General features: G+C 42.6%; 1 protein-coding gene across 2 annotated transcripts; it reads left to right on the top strand.

Moving 5' to 3' along the window:
- Positions 1-416: 416 nt before the first annotated feature.
- plekhg4b (pleckstrin homology domain containing, family G (with RhoGef domain) member 4B) lies at positions 417-22,778 on the top strand. Of its 2 annotated transcripts, XM_015022038.1 has the most exons (24): positions 417-673; positions 4,641-4,838; positions 5,727-6,972; positions 9,812-10,015; positions 11,612-11,735; positions 12,125-12,218; positions 12,737-12,823; positions 13,038-13,154; positions 13,463-13,561; positions 13,959-14,101; positions 14,178-14,316; positions 14,420-14,542; positions 14,839-14,991; positions 15,274-16,145; positions 16,239-16,488; positions 17,230-17,319; positions 17,453-17,677; positions 17,830-18,000; positions 18,083-18,260; positions 18,675-18,791; positions 19,009-19,290; positions 19,648-19,883; positions 21,053-21,115; positions 22,442-22,778. In XM_015022038.1, the coding sequence occupies exons 1-23, from the start codon at positions 605-607 to the stop codon at positions 21,095-21,097; spliced, it is 5,262 nt and encodes a 1,753-aa protein (XP_014877524.1). In that variant the 5' UTR covers positions 417-604; the 3' UTR covers positions 21,098-21,115; positions 22,442-22,778. The 2 variants fall into 2 exon arrangements, with proteins under 2 accessions (XP_014877524.1, XP_014877531.1); XM_015022045.1 differs by lacking the exon at positions 21,053-21,115.
- Positions 22,779-23,170: the final 392 nt, after the last annotated feature.

Here is a 23,170-nt window from a genome sequence, read left to right as displayed (position 1 = left end):
TCTTTTTTCTTTTTGAAAAGCAGCAGAATAAGCTGAAACCCTGGTCCATTTGTATTGTGGTGACAAAGGGAGACCATTGAGGCAAGAGGGCTGGCGGGGAGCTGCTAGTTGCAGGCAGGGGGTGCCGAGGGTTTTATTTTATGTGTGTGGGGGGGAGTTTGGAGAAGAGCTGGTCAGAGTCCGATGCACGCTCATTGTTTGAATGTTGGGGCTTGGAAGCAACAGGCTAGGTAAGTGTGAGTATTTTATGAATGATGGGCTGCAAGTTGCTGCATTTGTCCAGCTGGAGGAGGCTTCAGTAGCAGAGCAGGAGCGGCGGCAGTAGCAGGGCGGGGGAAGTTGTTTAGGGAGAAGAAGGGAGGGTGAGTGACGGGGAAGCCAGCTCTCTGCCTCTCTCACGCTCTGGAGTTTAGTCAGTCTGCTCCAGTCGCCGACTGCACAGCACGCTGAAGGAGAGACAGAAAGTGGCAGGCAGGGGGGCGGATGGGAAAAAAAATGGAGCTGGACCTGGACCAGTTGATATCATGAGAGTGGAGGGTCAGATCAGCAACTCAGACTTGACTACATTATTTATTGATGTTTCGGATCTTCTTCTGGTGCCTAAATGCTGTCACAGGGCAAAATGCACCCCAGGGCAAAGTCCCGCAGCTGTGATAACTACCTGAGTATTAAGGTATGAGCTTCAAAACTCTTTTTTTTTTTTATCACAATAATTCTCTTTCGGGTATATTGTTTCATTTCTGTTCTGTCAACTGAAAACAAGACTATTTTGGGAAATGTCTGATAACGACAACCTGTAGGTATGATTGTAGACATTCCACAGATAGATGTTTTTGATGTAGCAGTGCACAAGCAGCTAATATTATGACTGCCAGGGCTGTAGCCAAAACATACCTTACGGTTTTTCGTACATGTAATGCGTGAAGCAGAAAGAAGCGCAGCAGCGTGTCTGATTTTGAGTTACTTTCCTGTTCAATACAGACGAATATCCCTTTAATTTGATCTGATATCTGCTGAATAGTGGCTTTAAACAAGTTTTGGTGCTTAGATGAGCCTTTTTTCACCTATTTGAAACTAAAGGAAGTCAGTCAGTCCTAAATTTGTTTTCTCTCTCTCTTTTATCAGCCTCTCGATTGTTTTTGGAGTGCACACTTTCTATATTTACCCTGCTGAGGTACCAGCAGAGTTTGTTAGCTCCCTTTGTCTCTGCTGTCCCCGCGGCGTTAAAGGGACCCCCATTCATTATTAGACCTCTTTGTAGGAGTTGGATTTTTTCAAAGACATCCAAGAAATGTGTGTTTTCAGGATGTTAATAACATCAATAGGGGTCTGCTGGGACTGTGCGCTCAGCGCGGGGACAGTATCCTGTCAGTGCTGTTTACATCCTGTTGGAAAAAGTCATTAGTTCCAAGCTGAAGATATAAGTCAACTCTTTCTGATAAATCCTGTGGGAACTTTTTGGGAAAAGTACTTCAATCAATTTACGTCAGTCTGAAGACTACTCAAACCACTTTTTACTTTTTCTCATGTTGTCATATCAAACCGTTCACTGAGATGGGAGGAAAAGATTAAACGGTGTTGAATATTTCCTGAAAATAGAAATACGAAAACAGTGCAATGCACCCCCACAGCATGATTCTGCCATCACCATGTTTTCAGGAATATTAATACATTTGCAAGACTCACTTATCTGTTTAAGATTAGCCAAACCTCTCCCTACTGCCTCTCTTTTCCTGACCGTCCCTCATGAGATAAGATTTCCCCTGATGCAGATCAAGCAGCTGAATCCAGCTGCTCAAAGCGGGGGTCTAACCTTGCTCCTTTGTTGGCATCCTGGCACCTGGCAGAGTGGGGCAAGTCTGAGCAACCTGCCGCCTTTCATTCACTCTGCTGCCTTCAAGGGATGTTAGCAGGTTGGTTAGTGAGCAGCCTACATGGGGGCTTCTGGGCTCTCCTGTTTCACTCCCCTGGTGACTTCATGCTCCACTGGAGTCCTGGTAGGCAACGTCTTTTGTGTCCGTGACCCACTAAATGCGTCGGTGACCACCTCTGTCCCTCTGACTCTCTGTGTCTCTCTCTCTTTTAGCAGCCTCACTGTTGCACTCTTTTGTACCGGTTTTGAATCTTCATTCATTTTGAAGTCATGGAGTACGCTAAGATAACTTTCTTTAACTTAAACCAAATAAAACCTCAGTTTCTATTTTTCCCCTACAAGTTTTCCCGTCTCATCCGTCACTCTGTGTGTTCACCTTACGAACAGCTGTTTTCACCCACCACTCAGACGAAACCGTCCCACCTGGAACCCAAACCCAACAATTACCACCTCAGCCCCTCCATCAGCGTAGCCAGCCATTTTACAAAGACCTGGCATCAAAAAGGGTGGGACTTCCCACTTTGCTTCCATCCTGGCTAAAGCTCTGCAGCCAGACACACAAAACTGCATTCCTCTGTGGCTCGGAGCGAATGGGAAGTCCAGCTTTGGTGGTTTGGCTTAGTCCTCCAGCTGATATATGCAGATGTGTGTGTTTTATATTTGTGGAGCAGACAGTATTTTCAGGTGATGCCTGTGTCCAAAGAGCCTGTATTTTCTCACGAACTCTGTTATCCGCAGAGGGAATGAGATAATGCAAATTTATCGACATTGTGGCATTTTGTTGCAACACCATTGCGCCGGATCACACGGAGAGCCACTCCTGCACGATGAGCTGTCTTTGAACTGCAACTGAACTCAAATCTCTGCTCTGTTAGGTAATTGTTCTTCAAAACCCTGCTTCTGTCACTGGCAAGTTTTTTTTGCTATGCCTTTGAAACCTGAACACAAACTCGCCAGTCAGTCCTAGCAAGGGCTTTCCTCCCATTGTTAGCACTCCTCTAATAAAACACCGCCTTATTCTTCTCCCCTTAGGCGCAACAGTGACTAATGCCCAGAGAAATGTTTGTCTCAACCAAAGCAATGTTTGACTGCTAATGGAAGTGGGCGTTTTTGTTTCTGGGCACCAACACTGTACAGCACATGCCACTTAGAGAGGAGGAGTGCACAATGAATGCCTTGTTGCAGGGGTCGCAGCTTTTATCCAAATGAGCTGAATTGTACTCACACTAATTGATGATGCCAAGCCTGCTCAGATGAACCGGACCGTTCCTGTAAAAGGGTGAAACATAGGCTGTCCTACAGGTTGACACTCTAAAGGGTGTCTCTTGATTTCCATATGGCATTTTATGCATGTATATTGTCATGTAAATGTAGCATAGATCTTCTAAAGAAAGTAGCATAACAGGCCTTAAGCCCTGCATTCTTCAACGCGCTACACGGCTGTTATGGTGCCCCAACTTTCCCTGCCGTTTGGCCGTAGATCTGGATGCTTATCGTTGAAGACAGATGTCTTTATTCCACTGTTGTGTTCCACTCAGGAAGGACAGATAGCGGGGCGATGTTTGGCCTTGGCTGTGACTAATCAGAGGAAGGGCACAGCCTGAACTGCAAAAAGCAACCTACACTGCAGGTCAACCTCATCCAGGACCTCAGCATTCTCAGATGTCCTGTCCCACCGTCAGACACGTTGTAGCCAACAGCATTGGACATTTTCCCCTCCGTCGGTGGCGGATGGTGGTCGGGGGAGGTCATGAGCGAGTCAAATAATGTGTGATGACTTCGTTGTTATTACAGAATCACAACCCTGCCTAAAACATCTGACCAGTCTGGACTTTCCAGCTTGGTTGTTTGTGTGTGATGGAGGTGATGTCGCTCTCACCAGGTGTTTCCCGTCGCTAGGATGCGCTAACATCCTGACTCTTCTGCTTAATCCTGCACAGGCACTCGCATGCTTACAGACGAATGCTTAGTTGGATTTATCTGCTCTGTGTAGATAAATATGCTGTGCAAAAGTTTTAACTCACACTCAATTTCTAATATGTTTGCTGCCAAGGAGGCAAATGATAATGCCCCAGGTTTTTTTTGATGGTCTTTCAAGAGTTTTCTGTTTTTCATTGTTTTGTTTTTTTTATTATAAATACCAAAGCCTTTATTTGTCTCTCTGAAAGTAATCCTTTTTTTTTTTCCTCCAAGCCACAAATCATGGTCCTGCCACCATCATGTTTCACTATTGGTACGGTGTTGTGATGTAGATTGTTGTCTCAGTCCTAATCATGCGTTTTAGACCTGGTTTAGTTTGGTTTCCATCAGATTATAAAGCATTTCTCCACCAGGGTTTGGTTGATTTTAGCCAAACAAAATGCTGTCTGGAGTAAAATGCTTCTGTCTTGCAATTGTACTGCTTAGCCTTGAGAATACAGCAGATTGTTTCACATGCAGTACATTCCTGCAGTGTCTTCCTTCTGATTGATACATTTGTGCAGTTATATAATTTTGGTCCGTTGTAATATCTCTGGAAAAAACAAAAAGGTCTTAGAGAAAGTATGCAACCATGGAAATGTCAAAAATAAACCCAACAGGAACAGCTGTACTTTATTTCGGGTTAACCAGAACCATTGACTGTAGTTGTCCAAATGTTTCATATGTTTCATTACAGATGGGAGACGTTTAGATGATGACAGAAATCTGTGCAAGCAGCAGTTTTCACCTCAGTGCATGCCTTGGGAAAAGCATATTTTTCTGATTTGTGCCTCTCGTTTTCCCTCAGGACGCAGAGTCTTTGGACAACTGCATCCAGAGCACCTTGTCTGCGCTTTACCGTCCCTTCAGTGCCACCGCCTCCACCGTGCTGTGGCAGCTCTTCAGCGTGGTGGAGAGGCAGTACCGTGGAGACGGCCTCCGCTGCCTCATCGACTTCTTGCTTCCTGCCAAGAGGATCCTGCAGATCGTCCAAAAGGAGAGCTGCGTGAGTGCTTCGCTGGACACGGTCAAATTGAGGAATCTGGGAGTGTCTGCTGGGATTTATTTCAGCCTCCATTTGGGGGCATAATGTAGTTAGAGATTTACTGCAGGTTTGATGAAACCAGGTTTCTTCCTAACTTTTGTAGGGAATATGAAACTTGAGAGAAAGAGCATTGAACAATACAGTTGAGGCTAAAAGGTTTTGCTGAATAGCGAAAGTGGCTCTGAGAAAGAGTTGATTAATGACTTCAAAAGGAAACAATTTATTTTTTTGGTGGGGGGGGAAACAAAGGTAAAGGGGTACAAAGTGAAACTCAATATTTCTTTTTCTCTCGAGTTAGGACTCTTAAGACCAAAGCACTGAAACTTTACTCCTCTGTATTCAACTCTCTGCTGATTGCACTGTGACGATAGCCACAGAGCAATAGCCTCACATAAGCCTGGCCCCTGAGAACAGATCGCTGTGCATGAGAGTCTTTGTACTGCAGGCAATATGAGAGCTTTCAGGGGGAGATCACCTCCTCAGTCTTTCCCTCGGTTTTCATAAGAAGTGAAAGAAACCAACCCTTGAGCGTTGAATCTTTAGGTCTGTTTTTTTTTTTCCTTTCTTCTTCTTTTAATGCTGTCACAGCGGAGATTTGTGTTGTGGTTGCTTCGAAACCAGGCCTGATCAGACAGGTTTTTTTTGTCTTAAGCCGAGTGATCGCTCTGAGTGATTCAGCCAGAACATACTGTAAAAGCATCTTGTCCCTCCATTACACTTAAACATGTGTTTGAGCAGCTTTGCACATGTAAATTAAAGCCAGAGCAAGTGCTGGGAGACATAAAACACGAACGGTAACAATACGTTTCGGGAAATCTAAAATTAATTGACGTCTCTCCGTTCTTTTAGGTAAAGTTCAGAGGCCTGCTGTTTTATCACGAAGGATGGCCCCTCTGCATTCACGAGAAAGTCGTCCTGCAACTTGCACCGCTGCATAAGGTTCGACTAAAGCAAGGAGACTTCTACTTCCAGATCGTTCCGTTGGGGCGCAAAGCTGCGAAGCTGGTGATAAAATGCCTGTCTGCCAGTGGGCAGGCCATCGCAGAGATCCCCATTCCAGAGAGCATGTATGGCAGCGTCTTCACGGCTGAGTTCCTGCAGAATGTGACACGAGATCGAAACCTGCACCCTCTACAGAACTGCCTGCTCACCACCGGTACGGCCGTGTACAAGACGCCGTGGAAGAACGTGGTCAACCCGCTGTTTGTCAGCAGCACGGCGGACGCCATCATGCAAGCTCGCTGCAGCAGCAGAGGCAGCTTTAGGGGTCACCTGAGCACCTGCAGCACCAGCGGCTCCACCGGGACGCTGGACAGCCACCGCAGCTCCAGGGAGTCCCTGGTCTCTCTGGGAGCTGACTCCATCTTCTCTGAGCCCACCTCCCCAAAGACAAACCACAAGGACTCAAGTGGTGAAAACCAGCGTGTTTGTAGGGAAAAACCAGTAACACCAGTCATTAAAATAGAGGGACACGTAGAGGAGTTTGGTAAAGAAACAGCAGATGATGACGCTGGTGGAAGAAAAAGAGAATCAGGGTCGAGTAGGTTCTCCTTCGATACGGATCTCAGTACACCAGACCTCCGACGCCGCCCGAGAGACTCTGTTGGATCAAATGGAAGCAGCAGGAGACGTTTCAGGGAATCCTACATGGAGGCCCTGCAGAACCCAATGACCCTCGGGTCCAGCTCTGAATCCATTCTGGAAGAAAGCCCTGAACATGGCACTGGCTCGAGAGAGCGAGCCATGACACCGGGCAGCAGCCCCGACACCTGCGCCTCTCCCAGAGAGCATTTAACCTGGAAGTTCGGCAGCCGGAGTTGGCTCAGTAGCGACGACTCCAGGCCCAACACACCTCTGTTTTACCTGCAGAAGGGGCTACGGAGCGCTGAGAGGCGGTCAGACAGGCGCTCCAAGTCGCTGGAGAGGACTAACAAGGCAGGCCAAGTCAAAGGCCACCGAGAGCGATCCTCCTCTGGAGGTTCAACGAGTGTGTCTCCCAAAAAGTTGATGAACGGTTACACGCTCCGCTTTGGGAAGCTGGATGTGGAGGCTGTGTTTCCTGGAAATGAGAAGAGGAGCAGCAAAGAGGACTCAGGTATGTCCTGGTGCAGCATTTATTAACCTCATGCCATAAAATCCCAATAAAACACATTGAATGTCGCACTTATAATGTGCCCCAATACCGTGTAAACAAGATATGACCTAGCAACACAAAATTTATTAAGGCCGCTCTACTTTTTTACCCGTTTAGTTGTTTTTAGCTGTGAAACACAACAGCTGCTGAACTTTCTGTTAAAGCAAGTAACTAAATGCTAAGTGTTTTTTCAGGAAACTTTAGCAAAATTATGAGGTAAAGATTACAGCAGTACAGTTATCTAACAAACTGAGTTTACCACAAGTTTATTGCATAGCAGTAATTATGATATGTTCCTTCACTGGCATGTTATTGTACTTCTTAGCTATCGTCACGTACGCCTTGCTTTTACAGCAAATACTTCTGTTCTGAAATGTGCATTAATCCCTGACAAGAAAATTGTCCTACAATCACACTGCCTAACTATTCCCCAAATCTGTATAATTGTTTTCAACTAAGAAATGATGCATTTCTGACCTAAATGAAGGGATTTAATTTCTCCTTTTCAAATTCTAATGACTGCTTGACAAGTTTTGCTTTCTCTACCGTTATTTGGAACATGATGACTTATCACTCATCAACTAATACCCTCTGAGCTTGACAAACCTCAAACTAATAGCAGGGTGTGCAGTAATGCCCTGCAGCAGGACCAGTCACAACAGTTCATCCAATGGCTGGTTCTCCAGTAGGAGTAGAGACAGCTTATGTCTCTGAGGCTTTAATGTCTCATTAATGAGTGATTGGCTTTTTTTTAAAGCCCACGCTATGTGTTCTTTGGCCCATTCAGGGAGGCATGTATGGCCCTACCCTGGAAAAAAAACGCTTGAGCTCAAGCCTGTGTTTTCTTTCCTGCCATGAGTCTGTTTTGTTTTCTGTTGGTCTGCGATGGGTGGCACAGGAAAACAGAGATGTGAGGGTCCCACCTCGGAAATCGTGCTGTTTTTAAATGGCGCTGGGTCTTCCGTGAATTGTGAGCGCGCACTGAAAACTGTGTGTGCTCTGCTAAATATCTGGAATATCGCTGAGAGAGACATTTCCTGATGACAAGATAACTGTCGATCATCTGAAACACTGTAGTAAAAGCTCATCACTCTTGCCGAGGTCGTATTTCAGCTTTTGCGGAGCCAGTTTTCTCACAGTGGTAATTCAAAGCCTACAAAAGATCCTGTAAACCCTGTAAACTGACCGCAGGGACCCCGATGAGATGACGCTGCAATGCTATTCGGGTTGCCGGGGGATGCACTGACGATCCCAGATAGGTTCCCTCTTTTACAAAAGTTTCCTTTGTGAGTCAAGCAGTCACTGGGGATCCAGGGGGGTAAAAATGCTTTCAAACCATGGTGATGTTGTTGAGAAACATTACCTGTATTGACTTCTGCTTGTTTTGAACAGAAAAACCCAGCCAGATGCCGAATCTCTCATAATAACAGGAAATGTTTGCAATACTTAAACTCGGTTTTCATCTCAAATACAACAACCTGTGCAGATTTAGGATCACCTTTTGCCTAAAAACACAGGATGATAAAAGGGCGGCTTTGCATTATGTCGGTCACTTCCTCTCGAAACAAAGTATTTTAGGAAACGTGCTGCGAACACAGTCCTGGTCACGCAGTCGCACAGGAAATGCACAAACTGTTTAAAGACAATAGAGGCTGTTCATGGGGGGGTTTACTGTCATGGTGCACAGCAGGACAATACCAGAAGCCTCAGTCTGGTTAAAGAGACAACAGATGACAGTCATCCATCAAATAAATGGCAAAGACATGCAGAGCTACCCGCAGAGTGGGTGCAGCACGTTATTAGTAACGGTTTGGTGACGTATGTGTGAACAATTACTCGAATTTTCAAATTTGTATTTACGATACTATAACAAGGTTTACACGAGTTACTGGTATCGAGGCACACCAAGGTTTTTAAAAAGCTGCAGTTTCAGAATCGCACAACTTTTTTTTTTTCATATTGTACACTCAAAAATCCACAGTGGCCAGAGTTTTCTCTTGCTGTGCAGCACTTCAGAGTTCCCTCTGAACCTCTCCAAAGGTTAAATTTTCAGCCAATCATAAAATAGTAGTCTGACACCAGAAGAAAGGAAAGGGGGGTTTTCAGAGACTGTGTGACGCCTGATGTGTTGAGAACAAGGTTAATAAAATTTATGAAAAACCCCAAAAAACATTAATCATGAAATTATTCAGTAATTAGCCAAACTAAGTGGCTAATTTAATTAGCCACTTAGTTTGGCTAATTAAATTAAAATTACACGCCAACATCAGATAACTTGAGACACTTGTGTTAAAACAACAGAAATGTTTAACTATATTAAATCCATGTAGTAATTTGATGTATTTGTTTCATTACTGATTAACTTATTTCTCAACAATTCTTGTGTTTTGACATTAGTATCCGTTTAGTAAGCCACCCAGGAGTGTGTTTGCAGTTTGTTTGCTCCCTCTGGAAATGAATTAAGCCTGTGATGTGTGGAATCACTTGGGAATGTTCGACCGTCACTCCTGTAAACACAGCCTCCGGGTTGACTGGGTTGAAAGGCGAAGGTAAAAATATGAAAGTCTAACAACACCAGACTCACCTGTGACTCAGAAAAACCACACATCTGGTCCCATTGATGACTCAGGGTGAACTCACTGATAGATAACATCTTAATTCTCCACAAATAACCACTTCTTCCATGGTACAAGGGACAGTAAAAAGGGAAGCCTCTAATTTAGTTCTATAGCTCAACACTGGTAAACCTCAGTAAGGAGCCTATGAGAGCTGTGCTCACCGTTTGCGCTTACCTCTACAGGTCAGCGTACCGACGGCGTTAGCAGTGACATCAGATGGCACAAAACAAGTGTTGAAGAATCACACAGTCCCAAAGCTGAAAATGGGATTACCCTAAGTCCAGGTTCTGCTCAGAGATCTTCCTGTGATTATAATCCGGCCTTTCCCAAACTGATGTCAGAAATCAATCAAGAGCTGCTCACCTCAAGGGCTGTGATCTTAGCAGGTAGGAAACTCTCTGCATCCAGTGAGCTCGTCTCGCATGTGCAGTGCTGTTCAAATGCCGACTTGTATTTCTTTAAATTATTTAGGGGTAGGAGTTTATAAGTTCTCACTTCTTCCTACCCCATTTTGAGCATGATATGTTAACTGAAACAAAAAAATCTGTATTTTCTCTTCTTTCTTATGCACTTCTTGTTACTGTGCACTATTTTATTTTATATTTGTATCATGTTCGAATAAAATTTCATTTCATTTCAAATTTCATTTCAAATTTTGACTTTGTTAGTTAGGCTTCTTTCATTTTTTCCATTTCTTCTTTTTTTGTTCTTTCTGAAGGCCTTTTAGAAATTTTCTTTAGATTTTTCTGTTTTTATGTGGTCCAATAACTGAGCATTTTGAATTCAATACAGTATTTAACCAATTAGTCATTAAGTAATAAGTCCTGTATTCAAAATAATTTCAATCAGTGAAGCATCAAACCATTTAAAATCATACTTTTTGGCACTTTGTGACTACTAGCAAGTGAAATGACACTATTTCCTCAAATTATTTTTGCTACTTAGCACCAATAAAGTTATTCCCAAACAGCTTTTGGGAAACTGGACCTATAGGAGATAACAATCTGAATGTGCTATTGTTGCACACAAAATCAATATTGTTGAGGTTTTTGAACGTAAGACTGGGTTTTCAAAGTCGAAGCCTTGTCTTGGATGTGCAGGACTCCGAACCTTTTTAAAATCCAACTTATTCTGAAACTGCTGGCCACATTCAAATGCAATCAATTACCTTTTCAATGAAAAAAAAAAACTTTCATGTTGCCATCTGGTAAAGACAAGAAAGATGAGAAAACAGGAGGAAGACACATGTTCCACTGGAAATATTATACTGCTTTCAATCTTCAAAGAATTTTATTGTGATTTCTTGCAGTAAACTAAAAAATATTGCATAATTATAAGCAAGATGATAATAACAATGAGAAAGGTTAATTTACTTTTTTTTTTTTTTACAAATAAAAATCTACAAATGGTGACACATCCTTGTGTTCAACCCCTAACACAAACATTTCACTGCAATTACTGCTGCAAGCTGGATTTCGCAGCTTCTAATAGTTTTAATAACATTCCTGTATTTAGCTCCATCCATCTTCCTATCACTTCAGATTAGGTTCTAAGTCCCACATGAGGAAATCCTTCCCACAGCATGATGCTGCCACCAACATGTTTCACCATAGGGAGGATGTAATCCATGGAATGTGCAATCTTCTCCTTTGACTAATCAAATTTAACATAATTTGATTACCTAGCCCTGCTTTTAATTTTCCCATAGCTTTTTGCTGACCTGTCTTGTGTGTCCTTTAGCCTTCATGATGCTGTTTGTTCACTAATGTTTTCTAACAGACCATTAAACCTTCACAGAGCAGCTTCTTTAGGTTAAACGACAATACAGGGGAACTCTACTGACTAGTTAAAGGCAATTGAATATATGGCGTCAGGGTAAAGGAGGTCGGATGCAAATATGTGTCACGGTTATTTTGGAAAATCATTTTCATTACACTGAAATCCCAACAAAATGCGCTGAGATGCATTTCCTCTTTTTCCAGGAAACCGAGACCGTGGAGGGAGACCGGTGCTTCAGGTGTGCACCAGAGCCGAGGTGTGGACGCTTGACACATGCAGAGTCAGCGATGTAACATGTTTACTGGGCTACTACCACTCAACCCTGAGGTATGTGTCACGTGTTCAGGATTATGCACCATTAAACACAGCCAAATTGGAATAGTAACTGCAGATGATGAACATAAATGATCTCTGCACTTGTCGTTTCACAAGTTGTACAAACTGGTTCTTTCAAGCAGCATATTGGAGCATTTTGTTCATGAATGGAGTCTGCTGCTGGAGACGTCTGTCCAGCATTCGGCATTCCTCCACTCGGAGAACATTGTGCATGTCTTTGATGTTGGTCAAGCAAACATAAAATGTCTCTAAACCCAGCACAAGATAATCACATATAAAGGGGTTTTGCTGCCTTAGAATAGAGAGTATTAATTTCTGTGTAACTGCATGCAATCATGTGCTGGATCAAGGCAGCACACTAACCGTAACTCTGGTTGTAGGAAAGAAAGGCGTGATCAAGGTCTGGCTGTTATAATAGACAGCAGAAGACAGCAGCCTGTCCCAACTCTGTTGTCATCTCTGTTTGAATTTCAGGTGAGCCCGCTGTGGAAAGTATGTAATTACCCTCCAACACACCCAAATGCTTTTTTTTTTTGTTTTCTCTCCGCCTTGCTAAAAATGTCTGTAATGTTATGTCTCCGCACCAGAGCTATGATACGTCTCATTCCCTACACGTTTGCAATTGTTCTGCCTCTCGGACTCCGACACCGTGTGGTTTGTGTTTTTGTTTTGGGTTTTTTTTTTTTTGTTTGCTGTTTTTTTGAGGAGGCACACCTTAAAGAGAATAGTGCCTGCACTTCCAAGGCATATTTTAAAAAATGTCTGACCTCAGGGCTCTCGCACCAAGGCCTGTCTTTACTTGTCTGTTTTTAACCACCGGCTGGGAGCTGGTTGGCTGCAGCTAAAGCCAAACGATACATATCATCATGTTATGGTTAGGCTTTTCTCTACATGATGTAAGATTGTCTTTTTCTTTTTCTCTCATTGTGAGAAACTTATATGGGAATAAAAGGCATTGTTTTCATTTGGAGTTTGTCCTCGATTTTTTTCAGGCTTTAGTACCGAATGCACTTTATTCAATCCTGTTCTTGGTGGACAAAGATGGATCAGCCAAACTGGACAGGGATATTGGCGTGCAGGTAAAAGTGACGTCTAATTGTTTTACTTATTTATATACGTCTGAAAGATGTCTGGATGTTCCTCTTTCATCTTTTCACTACTTGGTCTGATGACTGAGATTAGCTGTGTGCAGGAATTGACCTGCAGGCATTTAAATCTGCTGTTCCTCTGAGGCAAGACTAGCGGCATGCTCTTAACTCAGACCCTTTTTTTCTTTTTCCCTCCTTTGCACAGATTGAGACGCTTTCATCCCTGAAGGCGCTGCTGAAGCACATCGATCAAGCCCAGCTGACTCGAGACCTGGAGGGCACCTATCATTACGACCACAACCACTGGATCAGCTTCAGACAAGTGCGTCTGACGCAGGCACCTTTTCTGTTGCCAGAATCGTAAATACATCTGTTTTACGAGGCTCAAGAAGCTTTAAAAAAAAAAAGCTTTCTTTTCCTTTATTTGTTGTTGTTAGCATTATTTAGTTTTTTTTTTTTATTGCAAGTAAAAATACAAAGGTAGATCATTGTAATGTTGCAGACAATTACAGCGAAAAGCCTGCGAGCTTGTCGAAGCATGATTGGTTTCACGTGTGGCAATAGTTTCGTTTTGACTGTGGTAATGCTATTAATCCACGGCTGTCTCGGTTTGTTTTCTTTTCCGTTCAGAAAATTGAGCCCTTTGCCAGCAGCTGCAGTGCAGCCATCGACTTCCTCCAGGAGTCCATCAGGACTCTGAGTGTTTCTGTAGACCTCAAGACCTCTCAGGTAAAGCACTCGCTCGAATACAATAAGAAGCTTTGTGTGCTTGGGAAACATCTGGGTGATCCCTCAGGGGACAAATTTGGATGTCTGATGTTTTTTTCTTATCCCTGACTTTCTTATTTAATACACAGTGCCATTCTAAAGTATTCCCATTTTTGCATCTAAAACGGTGGTTTTACAAAGTATTGATTCGTAGCAGCTAAATAAAAAAATGCACACCACACTTGTCAGATTTTTATTAGTAAATAGCTAACAACCATATTACTTCACTATTATGAACAACTTTGTGTAAGTCTATCTGATAAAATCCCAACAAAACGTAGAGAAGTTTGTGTTTGTATCAGTAAATGTTAAAACGTTCTGACCGTTCCTTTGCGAAATCCGTTAATTTTCCACTCAGGAGGTGTCTGAGGTGTTGGAGCAGCAGAGGCATCTCATGAAGAGCGTACTAGACGACACCAGTCTGAACCGACTGCGTCTGGAGGGAGGGACTGTTCTCGCTCGCATCAGGAAGGACGAGGCGTGTGAGAATGAAAACTACAGGTACAATTAGACGACGGCTCGGGACCCGTGACGTGAAAATGTAAATTACCAACCGTGGTGATTTTGCTTTTTTCAGAGATGCAATTGAGATGTTGAATGCACTCTACAACCAAGTAGACGAAGAGGTTCATAAACTGGTCAACCTGTCCAACAAGTCGCAGAAGGAGTTGGAGGATCTGCTGGAGCTTCACAAGTTTGAGGAGCAGACACAACAGGTGAGTTCAGATTCAGACATCCCTTTCCACCAGATCCTTAAATACTGTTTGATGTTGAGAAAAAAACAAACTACTTGGATGAACAATGTGTTTTTCTTTCTAGATAAAGCGCTGGTTTAGCGTAGAGGGCGAGAAGCATCTTCTGCCTCTGGAATCTGTAACTTTGTCTACGGACAAAATAAAAGAGATGAGGGAGAGTTTGGAGCAGTTTCTGGAGGAGTCGGAGGTAAATAAAAACTACAAAAGAAACGACCTCTAAATGGTTCTGTTGAATCACCTTGAAAAGGAAAATAAATGCTTAAAAGCTGAAACCTATCCCAGTTTTCCTCCCAGAAGCCTTTAGCTTAACACTTCCGTGCAAATTTTTTTTTTACCAATTCTCCAATTCTGTTGCCTGCTGCATGTAGTATACTGACTACTCATGTCTTTTCATTGAAAGCCCACCTGAAAAATCCAAACTATCTCTTACAGGCTGTTCTCAGACACGCCATTCTCATGCAATCTTTTCTTTTTTCCTGACAGTTCCAGATGAGGCTCCTGAATCAGAATCCCAGCTCCCTTCCAGAATTGGCTGCTTGCAACTTTAAACAACGTCTGGGCTCCGTCTTGAGCAGAGTACAGGAGAGGAAGGCTAAGTTAGAAGTCCTAACAAACCTGTACGAGTTCTATGACTCTGTGAGTTTCAGAAATCACTTTTTAATTCTGCCTAAAGTCAAGTGATATGTTGGTATTTCTTTTTCTAGTCATACAGTTTTAAGAAAATATATTCATATTTAATTCACTATGCGTTGCTATGAAAAGTACACAGAATTTTTTCTTGTTTTTTTTTCCTCTTTTTGTTGTCACAGTTAAATGTTTCAAATTGTCAATTCAGCATCAACCATTCATAACTTGAATAAACCCATTTCAGCTTATGCTTTTGCTCTACAAGTGAAATGCTTTCCCTCACGTATTCAGGCGCAGCAGTGGATAGAGCACTGTCAGGATTATTTCCACCAGCTGAATTTGGACGGCCCCGATCAGACATTTTCACCGTCTGTGGTGAAAATCCTGCAGGATTACTGCGCGGAAGCATCTAAATTCTCCATGGACAACTTCAGCACTCTCAACAGCATGGTGCTCTCGCTGGAGTGCCCCCAGCAGCTGCAGCAGTGGAACTCCATGTGGCACAAATGCCAGCAGACCAAGCGGCAGCTGGAAGCGACGTTGGCTCGAGCCTCGGCGTCTGACCAGAGCCCCAGCGCTGTCGGCACGGGGGATTCCTTACCGGCTGCAGAAAGCTGTGCGGTGCCCCCGGAACTTCCCGCCGCTAATGGGTGTCTCCACTTACCCGGAGCTATTACCCCGCTTACATTTGAGGACAGCAAGAGTCTGTCTGCTGAGCCTTTTTCGAGGAGCCCCTCCGGCTCCGTCTCGTCTCCGTCGCGCTTCACGTTCCCCGTGGACGGAGAAGACAAGCTGGGGCAGAGCTCGTGCACTCTCGATGACACGGACAGTGACTGCACCGTCGACTCGACCGTCTCCTGCCACTCTGAGCCGGTGTACTCCAAGGCCACTCGGCTGCGGAAGCACCCGATGAAGAAGATCATGAAGAAGACCATGAGCTACGAGCTGACCCCGAGGGACGGCGGCCACTCGGACGTCAGCCACATTCACGGCTACACGGGGGTCTACATCAAGGGCTTGGAGGTTGCCAACAACGTGTCGGCAGAGAAGAAGCTGCTGAGGCCCGACGTGACCAGTCCCGCTCTGGGACGCAGCCGCAGCATGTCCACACCTTCAAGGACACACAGCAGACGCAGCGACGGAGATGGCAAGAAACAGAGCAGGTGACGGTATAACCCAGTTGTTCTGGCAATAACTTCACATGAACACAGTAAGCTGCGTTACGTGCTAATCGTTCGCATCTTTGTGTTTCCCAGTAAAGTTCAGCACATCATGGACGAAATGATTTCCACAGAGAGGGAGTACGTTCGCTCCCTCAGCTACATCATTGAGCACTATTTCCCCGAGATGGAGCGCCTTGACTTGCCGCAGGACCTGCGAGGGAAGCGCAGCATCATTTTTGGGAACCTGGAAAAACTGTGGGACTTCCACAGCCAGTACTTCCTGAAGGAGCTGGAGGCCAGCGCTCACTCTCCGCTGAGCATCAGCAGCTGTTTCCTGCGACATGTAAGTGGAGGTCTCTGTAAAAGTCAAGAGTGAGACGTAAATGAAGTCAAAGCTCTCTTAAAGTGGATGAAAATCTTAGGAAATAAATGTACCGACAACTGAAAGCTGAAATACGCCAGCATACTATATTACTAGTGTATAAGCAAAACAAATAAATACATCACGCATGAAGAAGAACGTTTTAAAGCAATATATCATATATAATTGAAAATGGTTGAAATATAGAAATTAAATTAAATTACATTTTCATTATTATTTCAGTTTATGTACTTGGTTTTTATTTTTCAAATTCATTGAATCTGTATGTCGTGTTCTTTGTTTTTCTATTGATTGTGATCCTTATTTTATATTTTATCATTTATTTTTATTTTATTTCCCACATTCTATTTGCGTGGGGGTTTTTTTCTGCCTTGTTGTTTATCCTTATCTCAGTTTTACATTTTTCCAATATTGTTCAGGTTTTATTGATTTTTTCCATTATTTTTTATTTCTATAATTCTTTAACTTTTTAGCTTGAATTAATAATTAAAATGTATAGGTTCTGTGTTTTTATTTTTTACTTTTTAAAATTCTGCTTAAGGCATCACTGGATTTAAGCACGTAATTAGAAGTAGTTTCTGATTTTTCTATGATTCATGTGCCTCCCAGCACACTCTGAGGTCTTTTAATGTGTTTGTCGGCTGAAATGACGGCGTGCTGCTCTGTGATGTAGTCATGGTAACCGATTCACGTTGGGTGCAGGAGGATCAGTTTGGGATGTACGCTCTGTACAGCAAGAATAAGCCGCAGTCAGACGCTCTGCTCAGCAGCCACGGCCACGAGTTCTTTAAGGTGCGTTTAAAACTGCTCTGGTCACATTCCTCATGGCCCCAGAGTTGAGCTACAGGTCACATCGGCCTGCTGTAAGGAAACTCGTTGATAAAAAAAAAAAGTTTAAACTGCCTTCCTCTATCTGTTTGCCCAGAATAAGCAGCTGGAGCTTGGAGACAAGATGGATTTGGCGTCCTACCTGCTGAAGCCCATTCAGAGGATGAGCAAATACGCACTGCTGCTCAAAGATCTGATAAAGGAGTGCAGCTGCTCTCAGGAGCAGGAGCTGAGTGACCTTCGCACTGCTGAGGAGATGGTGCGGTTTCAGCTTCGGCACGGGAACGACCTGCTGGCGATGGATGCAATCCGTGGCTGCGACGTGAGTACCCTGAATTAGATCACGTCTCTATAACTAAGGCGACTGAGGGGTCATCAGGGCTATTTTCTGAAATGGAAGTCATCTTGTTTTCATCCCACGAGGAACTGCATTGTTCTCTGTGACGCATGTGAGCGGCCATGCTTCCTCTCCAGGTGAACCTGAAAGAGCAGGGTCAGCTCCGCTGCCAGGATGAGTTCATCGTTTGGTGCGGACGCAGGAAATACCTTCGCCACGTCTTCTTGTTTGAGGACCTCATCCTCTTCAGCAAGACCAAGAAGATAGAGGGAGGATACGACATTTACATCTACAAGCAGTCCTTCAAAGTAAGATTTCGTTTTTTTTCCAAATGTATCTCTGCCACTGTTTACTGACTTGGGTTAAACTTTTCTGTATTTTCCTGTGCAGACAGCAGAAATAGGTATGACGGAAAACGTTGGTGACAGCGGCCTTCGCTTTGAGATCTGGTTCCGTCGGAGGAAGTCCCAGGACACGTTCATACTCCAGGCCAGCTCGGCCGAGGTCAAGGCAGTGTGGACGGCTATTATTGGGAAGATCCTCTGGAGGCAGGCCCTCAGAAACAGAGGTGGGTTACAAAGTCAAACAAAAAGTGTCCATACAGCACATAAAATCTGTGACTATTTTTACACCGATTTGCTAAAAACAAGGAAAAAAAAAAACATTGCTAAGTTGTTCACTATGACTAGACAATGTTAGGAGTAGACAGTGGATTTGTTGCCACCAGCGATGTGCAAAAACGCTTTTTCTGTCCTACCATCACAAGCCGGAAGTTATTCTGCAATTTTCTTCCATCCCACATGGATTCATTTCATCCTACTTGTGCTGAGATCATTTATATTCTTGGAGTATATTTTAACTTTCACACAGATGGTCTCAAAAAATGATTTAGAATCCCTGTGATTGCGGCCTGATTCTTTTCAGGTGAAAAATAATAATGTTTGTTTGTTTGTTTGTTTGTTTTTGTTTTTATTCACCGTAGAGCTCCGTATGCAGGAGATGGTTTCCATGGGGATTGGAAATAAACCTTTCATGGACATTAAGCCCAGCGATGCAGCCATCAGTGATAGAGCCATTGACTACATCATGAAGGGAACAGGTCAGCTGTTCTCTTTTAATCTGATTTTACTCATCTTTATTTTTCCTTTGTAGCCTTTATGGGACAGTTTATGTTTTTTTTTACTAAAGCCAAATCAAAATTATCTTTAAAAACATTACCTAATCCATGTCAGAAAATTAGTTTCCTTTCTCAACATTGGAAATTACTTTTGCCTTTTCAATTCAGGCATCGTCTCTGTTCTCTTTTCTGCCCACAGAGTGTCGGACGCGGGCGTCCATCGCGGTGTCGTCGTTCGAGCACTGCGCCGCGTTCAAGAGGCCCCACTCCACCATCTCCAACAGCAGCACCTCCTCCTCCAGCAGCCAGTCGTCCTCCTCCCTGCTGGGCTCCCTCAACCTCCACCTGTACTCCTCGCCGTCCCACCCTCACCCACACCTGTACCCGATGGGCAGCGTGGCGTCCTTCGCCCAGTGGCCGTACGACTGCATAGAGGAGGACGAGCTGGAGCAGGACGTCGTGAGCAGCAGGCCCTCCATGAGTCAGTGGATACTTGATTTGAATGTTTAGATAAAATGGTTTAAAGTTAGATCTTAGAGATGATTACAGTGCTCTTTTTTTTTTTATTTCTGATTTACGTTTTCTTCTCTCTTTTTTTTTTTAACTCTCACAGCATTTGTCTTTTTAAGAAACTGACAGGTTAAAAAAATATAATAATGTTCTTCAGATTTTTGTTCTCCAAAGTGTCTTCTTTGGTGCTACCACTAGGAGCTGCCAAACGCAAACACACGCCGAAGCTTTAGCTCTGTCGCAGTCGGTGTGAAAAAAGCAAACTTTAGCCTTCAAATATTTTATAGTTTCTGCCTTGGATGATCTCCTCTGTGTGTTTCTGTGCCAGTCACTGAAAGCTCAGAGACGTCCTCCTCCCAGTGCAACTCCAGCGACAGCGTCACAGGGCTGAGCACCCTCACCATCCCTGGACCTCCCAGCGTCGTCATGGAGACGTTTAACAACAACAACAACGAGTCGCCTGATTTCCTCTGCTCCTCCACTCCTCCTCCCTCCATCACCTCCACGCCGATGTTCCACAAAGATGAAGACCTCCAGCCGCAGGGCACCAAGTTCATCACAGCAGTAAGTGTCTGACTGTTTGTCGTTTCTGTAGGCCTTTTTATCTGAAGTCGCACTCTGTGCCGCAGATGAGAGTTTGCAAAGGCACCACATTTCTTTTCTAACGTTGGGCTCATGTCTTCTGACTTGCTCCAGTCCAACAGAAACATTTTTGACCCTGGTGCTACTAAATAAAATTTGTCTAGAGCCGCAAAACCTACATGAGGCTTAGAGAAAAGAAAAATGCTTCTGATATTTGAAATGTGTCTAATTTTACTTCTCTGTTGGATTTTTGAACAAAAACTGTAACTGAAAGATAATGGAAAGCTTATGTGACGTTATTTGTTCATTTTTGGCTAAAATAAAGCCGCAGTGTGGAGCCTGAGCAGTCGCAGTCTGCTCTGGAGATCTCTGCTGAACTGGCTGAAGTGTAATACAGTTTGATGAAAGTGTTGATCCAACGTTTCTCATCCATCTTCTTTACAGTAAGATGAAGACAAATTATCTAAGTTTGTGAATTCAGGGGAAATTTTTGTCACACCTTCATGTTCTTTATTTTTGTACTTTGTGTTGCGTTCTGGTCATTCGAGGTTCATTTTATGAGTCTTTCAAACGAGGATGCAGAGTTTGCACAAGAGCAAACGGTTAAATGACGCTGCAAGTCACGTCATCGATTTTTGTCCGTTTTTGTTTCCTGGCAGAAGTTTTGCTTTTAAGAGCTACAAAAAAAAAGTCAGAAGAAAGAACAGAGGAGAACTTTTAGTATTTTAACATTTAACAAGACTAAAAACCATATGACTCAAATTTCAACAGTTTTAAATATGTGAAGCTTCTTTGTTCCTTCTTTTTAGGCTGTAACTAAGGCTACACACCATTATCATATTCAGGGATTTTAAGTTAAGGCTTTTATTGATGTTTTTGAGTTGTTCCTTTTTTTCCAAGGACTGATTGTAGCAAACTATTAAAGATTTTAAAAGTGAGAATTGGATGCAGTTGAAATTTATTGTTGTTTTTAATTACTATTATTAATAATAATTTGACAATTTTATGCTTACAGTTTTGGGTCATTATTAGAATAACTGTCTCTACTGTAAATTAATTTCCCGCCTGGAGGTTTAGATTGGGGCGTTAGATTCTCGTTGAGGCTTTAGATTCTCACACTTCTATTTTCATTGCTGTTCTGCTTTTACCAGAGAGCAGCCAGTCATGTAGCGGTCGGCCTCTCCACAGTAGTCTGACTGGTGGGGTTTAGCCCTGTAAGTAACCTCAGTCACAGCAGTGAACATTTTGTATTGTTCTCTTTCCAACCACATTAACTCCTGACCTGACTACTAATCTAAGTAAAAGTGTTTTTTTTTTTTTGGTGTCTATGTTCGTATTGCATGAAGTTGTGTCCAGATCCATTCAGCAGATTCTTCCTCTGTCTGGCTGTGTGTTCCTGTTAGCTTCTGGCTTTCCGCTGCCTCATCTTCTGTTTTTCTCTGTGGATCCGACATCAGGGGGAAAACACAACCTACAAAAGAAGCTCATGTTCTGCATGTTTGAACACATGCATGCTGTTGTGCATCTGTGTTTTATGGCCTTGCAGTGCATATAAATGTATTGTATTTGAATAAAACCATTCAACCTAATAGGGTGAGCAATAAGAAAAATATATACATATATGTTTTATATATACATATAATACATATATTATATACAGAGAAGTTGACTATTTTTAAAAAGTACATGCACTTTTTAAAAATAGTCAACTTCCCTGTTTTTGCCCTGATTTAAATACACAAATATCATCATGTGAATTTTTATTTTGTTGTTTTAATTCATAATTTCTTCTTACTGTTTAGGCTTATATTTATATTAGGTTAGGTTAATTTTTTTTATTATTCATTTTGTTATTATTTTCATCCTTGATCCCCTTAATAATAAAAAATATAATATGCACTCCTTGATGTTATTCTTATTATTTTTAATTTTAGTTAGTTCTGTAGTATTTTATACATATTTTCCACAACTAGATCGTTTTAAAATAGTATTCAAATCAAAAGTAAAGAGCAGAAATAAAGAGATTAAGCGGATTGAAGGAGTTTCAGAAGGTAGGAGTTTGTGAGTGAAAATTTGAGAATTGCTGAACGTAGTGAAAAGTCCTTTGGAGACGAGATAAAACGCCTTACAAGTGCACACCGTTTTCCATTTAAATTCATTTCAATTCTCCAGAATTGTTTATTGTTTATTATAGCTGTTTATCGTTGCTATGTAACACAGGAACTTGTTCTTATCTAGAGCGGAGAAAGCTTTATAATTATTCCTTTTACTATTATTAATAATAATAATATTTTCTGATTAATGCTTTTTATGCACAACCTCAAATGAAGCTTATTTTGAGAGACACTCAAACATCACATTACCTTGTAAATGACTGACAAGATATTTCGCTTCCAAAATCTCTGCTTTGTCCTTGTTTAGCATGTTCAACGTTGCATGTTTCGCTTAAGTAGAGGTTTTACTTCTGTGTGTATTTTCGATGTACAATCATTGAAGCTATTTATGTTTGCTTTTCTGTCTTTTTTTTTTTTTTTTTGCAGTTGTGAAGTTTTCAAGTTCCACACAAGAGAAAAAGAAGACGGAAATAAGGACGACTTGACTTTTGGAGCACTAAGACTTTAATTAAACTCAAACAGAAAAATAGCATTTTCTGACAATACTGTAAATCACTTAGACTAACGCATGATGTTATGTTTCTACATGTCCGTGTCATGGTACGTCAGAGGTCTGTACATTTGATTCAATGAGATAGTTGTGTGTTTATACTGTAGATGTATTTTGCAAATAAAGTAGAAGACACTTTCAGACAGTGCTGCATTGCATTCCCGTGACTTCTGAGTTACACGTTTGTACAGATTAATAAAAAGTTTAAAGCTGTTTCTGCGTCTATTCCTCCAACACATTAAAGACTGCCGCTGAAGATTTTTTTTTTATTTTTATTTTTTTTATTTTACCCTGGCTAATAAAGATAAAAGTGTGAATGTGTGAATATGCCTCAGAACAAGTGACAAAAATATTTCCACTGCTGGAGTGTGAACGCGAAACCACACAGAGAGCCCTCTGCGTACAGACACAATGCAAAGGGAGACCCGATATCACCGTTACTCAAAGAGACGCAGAGGTAAAATGTGGTTTATGCTCTCACAAGAGGGGAAACTGACGTTTTCTTACCGCAGCTCTTGCGTTTCACAGTCCATGTCAAAACAGACCACAGCCCGGGCTGCGCTGCAGGGGCTTTTGCTCTAGCACAGGCAACCGAGTCAAAGCCA

The sequence above is a fragment of the Poecilia latipinna genome, unplaced genomic scaffold (genome assembly GCF_001443285.1).
Source record: "Poecilia latipinna isolate Pla-1442-1.1 unplaced genomic scaffold, P_latipinna-1.0 Scaffold86, whole genome shotgun sequence".
NCBI classification, from domain to species: Eukaryota; Metazoa; Chordata; class Actinopteri; order Cyprinodontiformes; family Poeciliidae; genus Poecilia; species Poecilia latipinna.
This window is presented reverse-complemented; position numbering and strand designations above follow the sequence as displayed.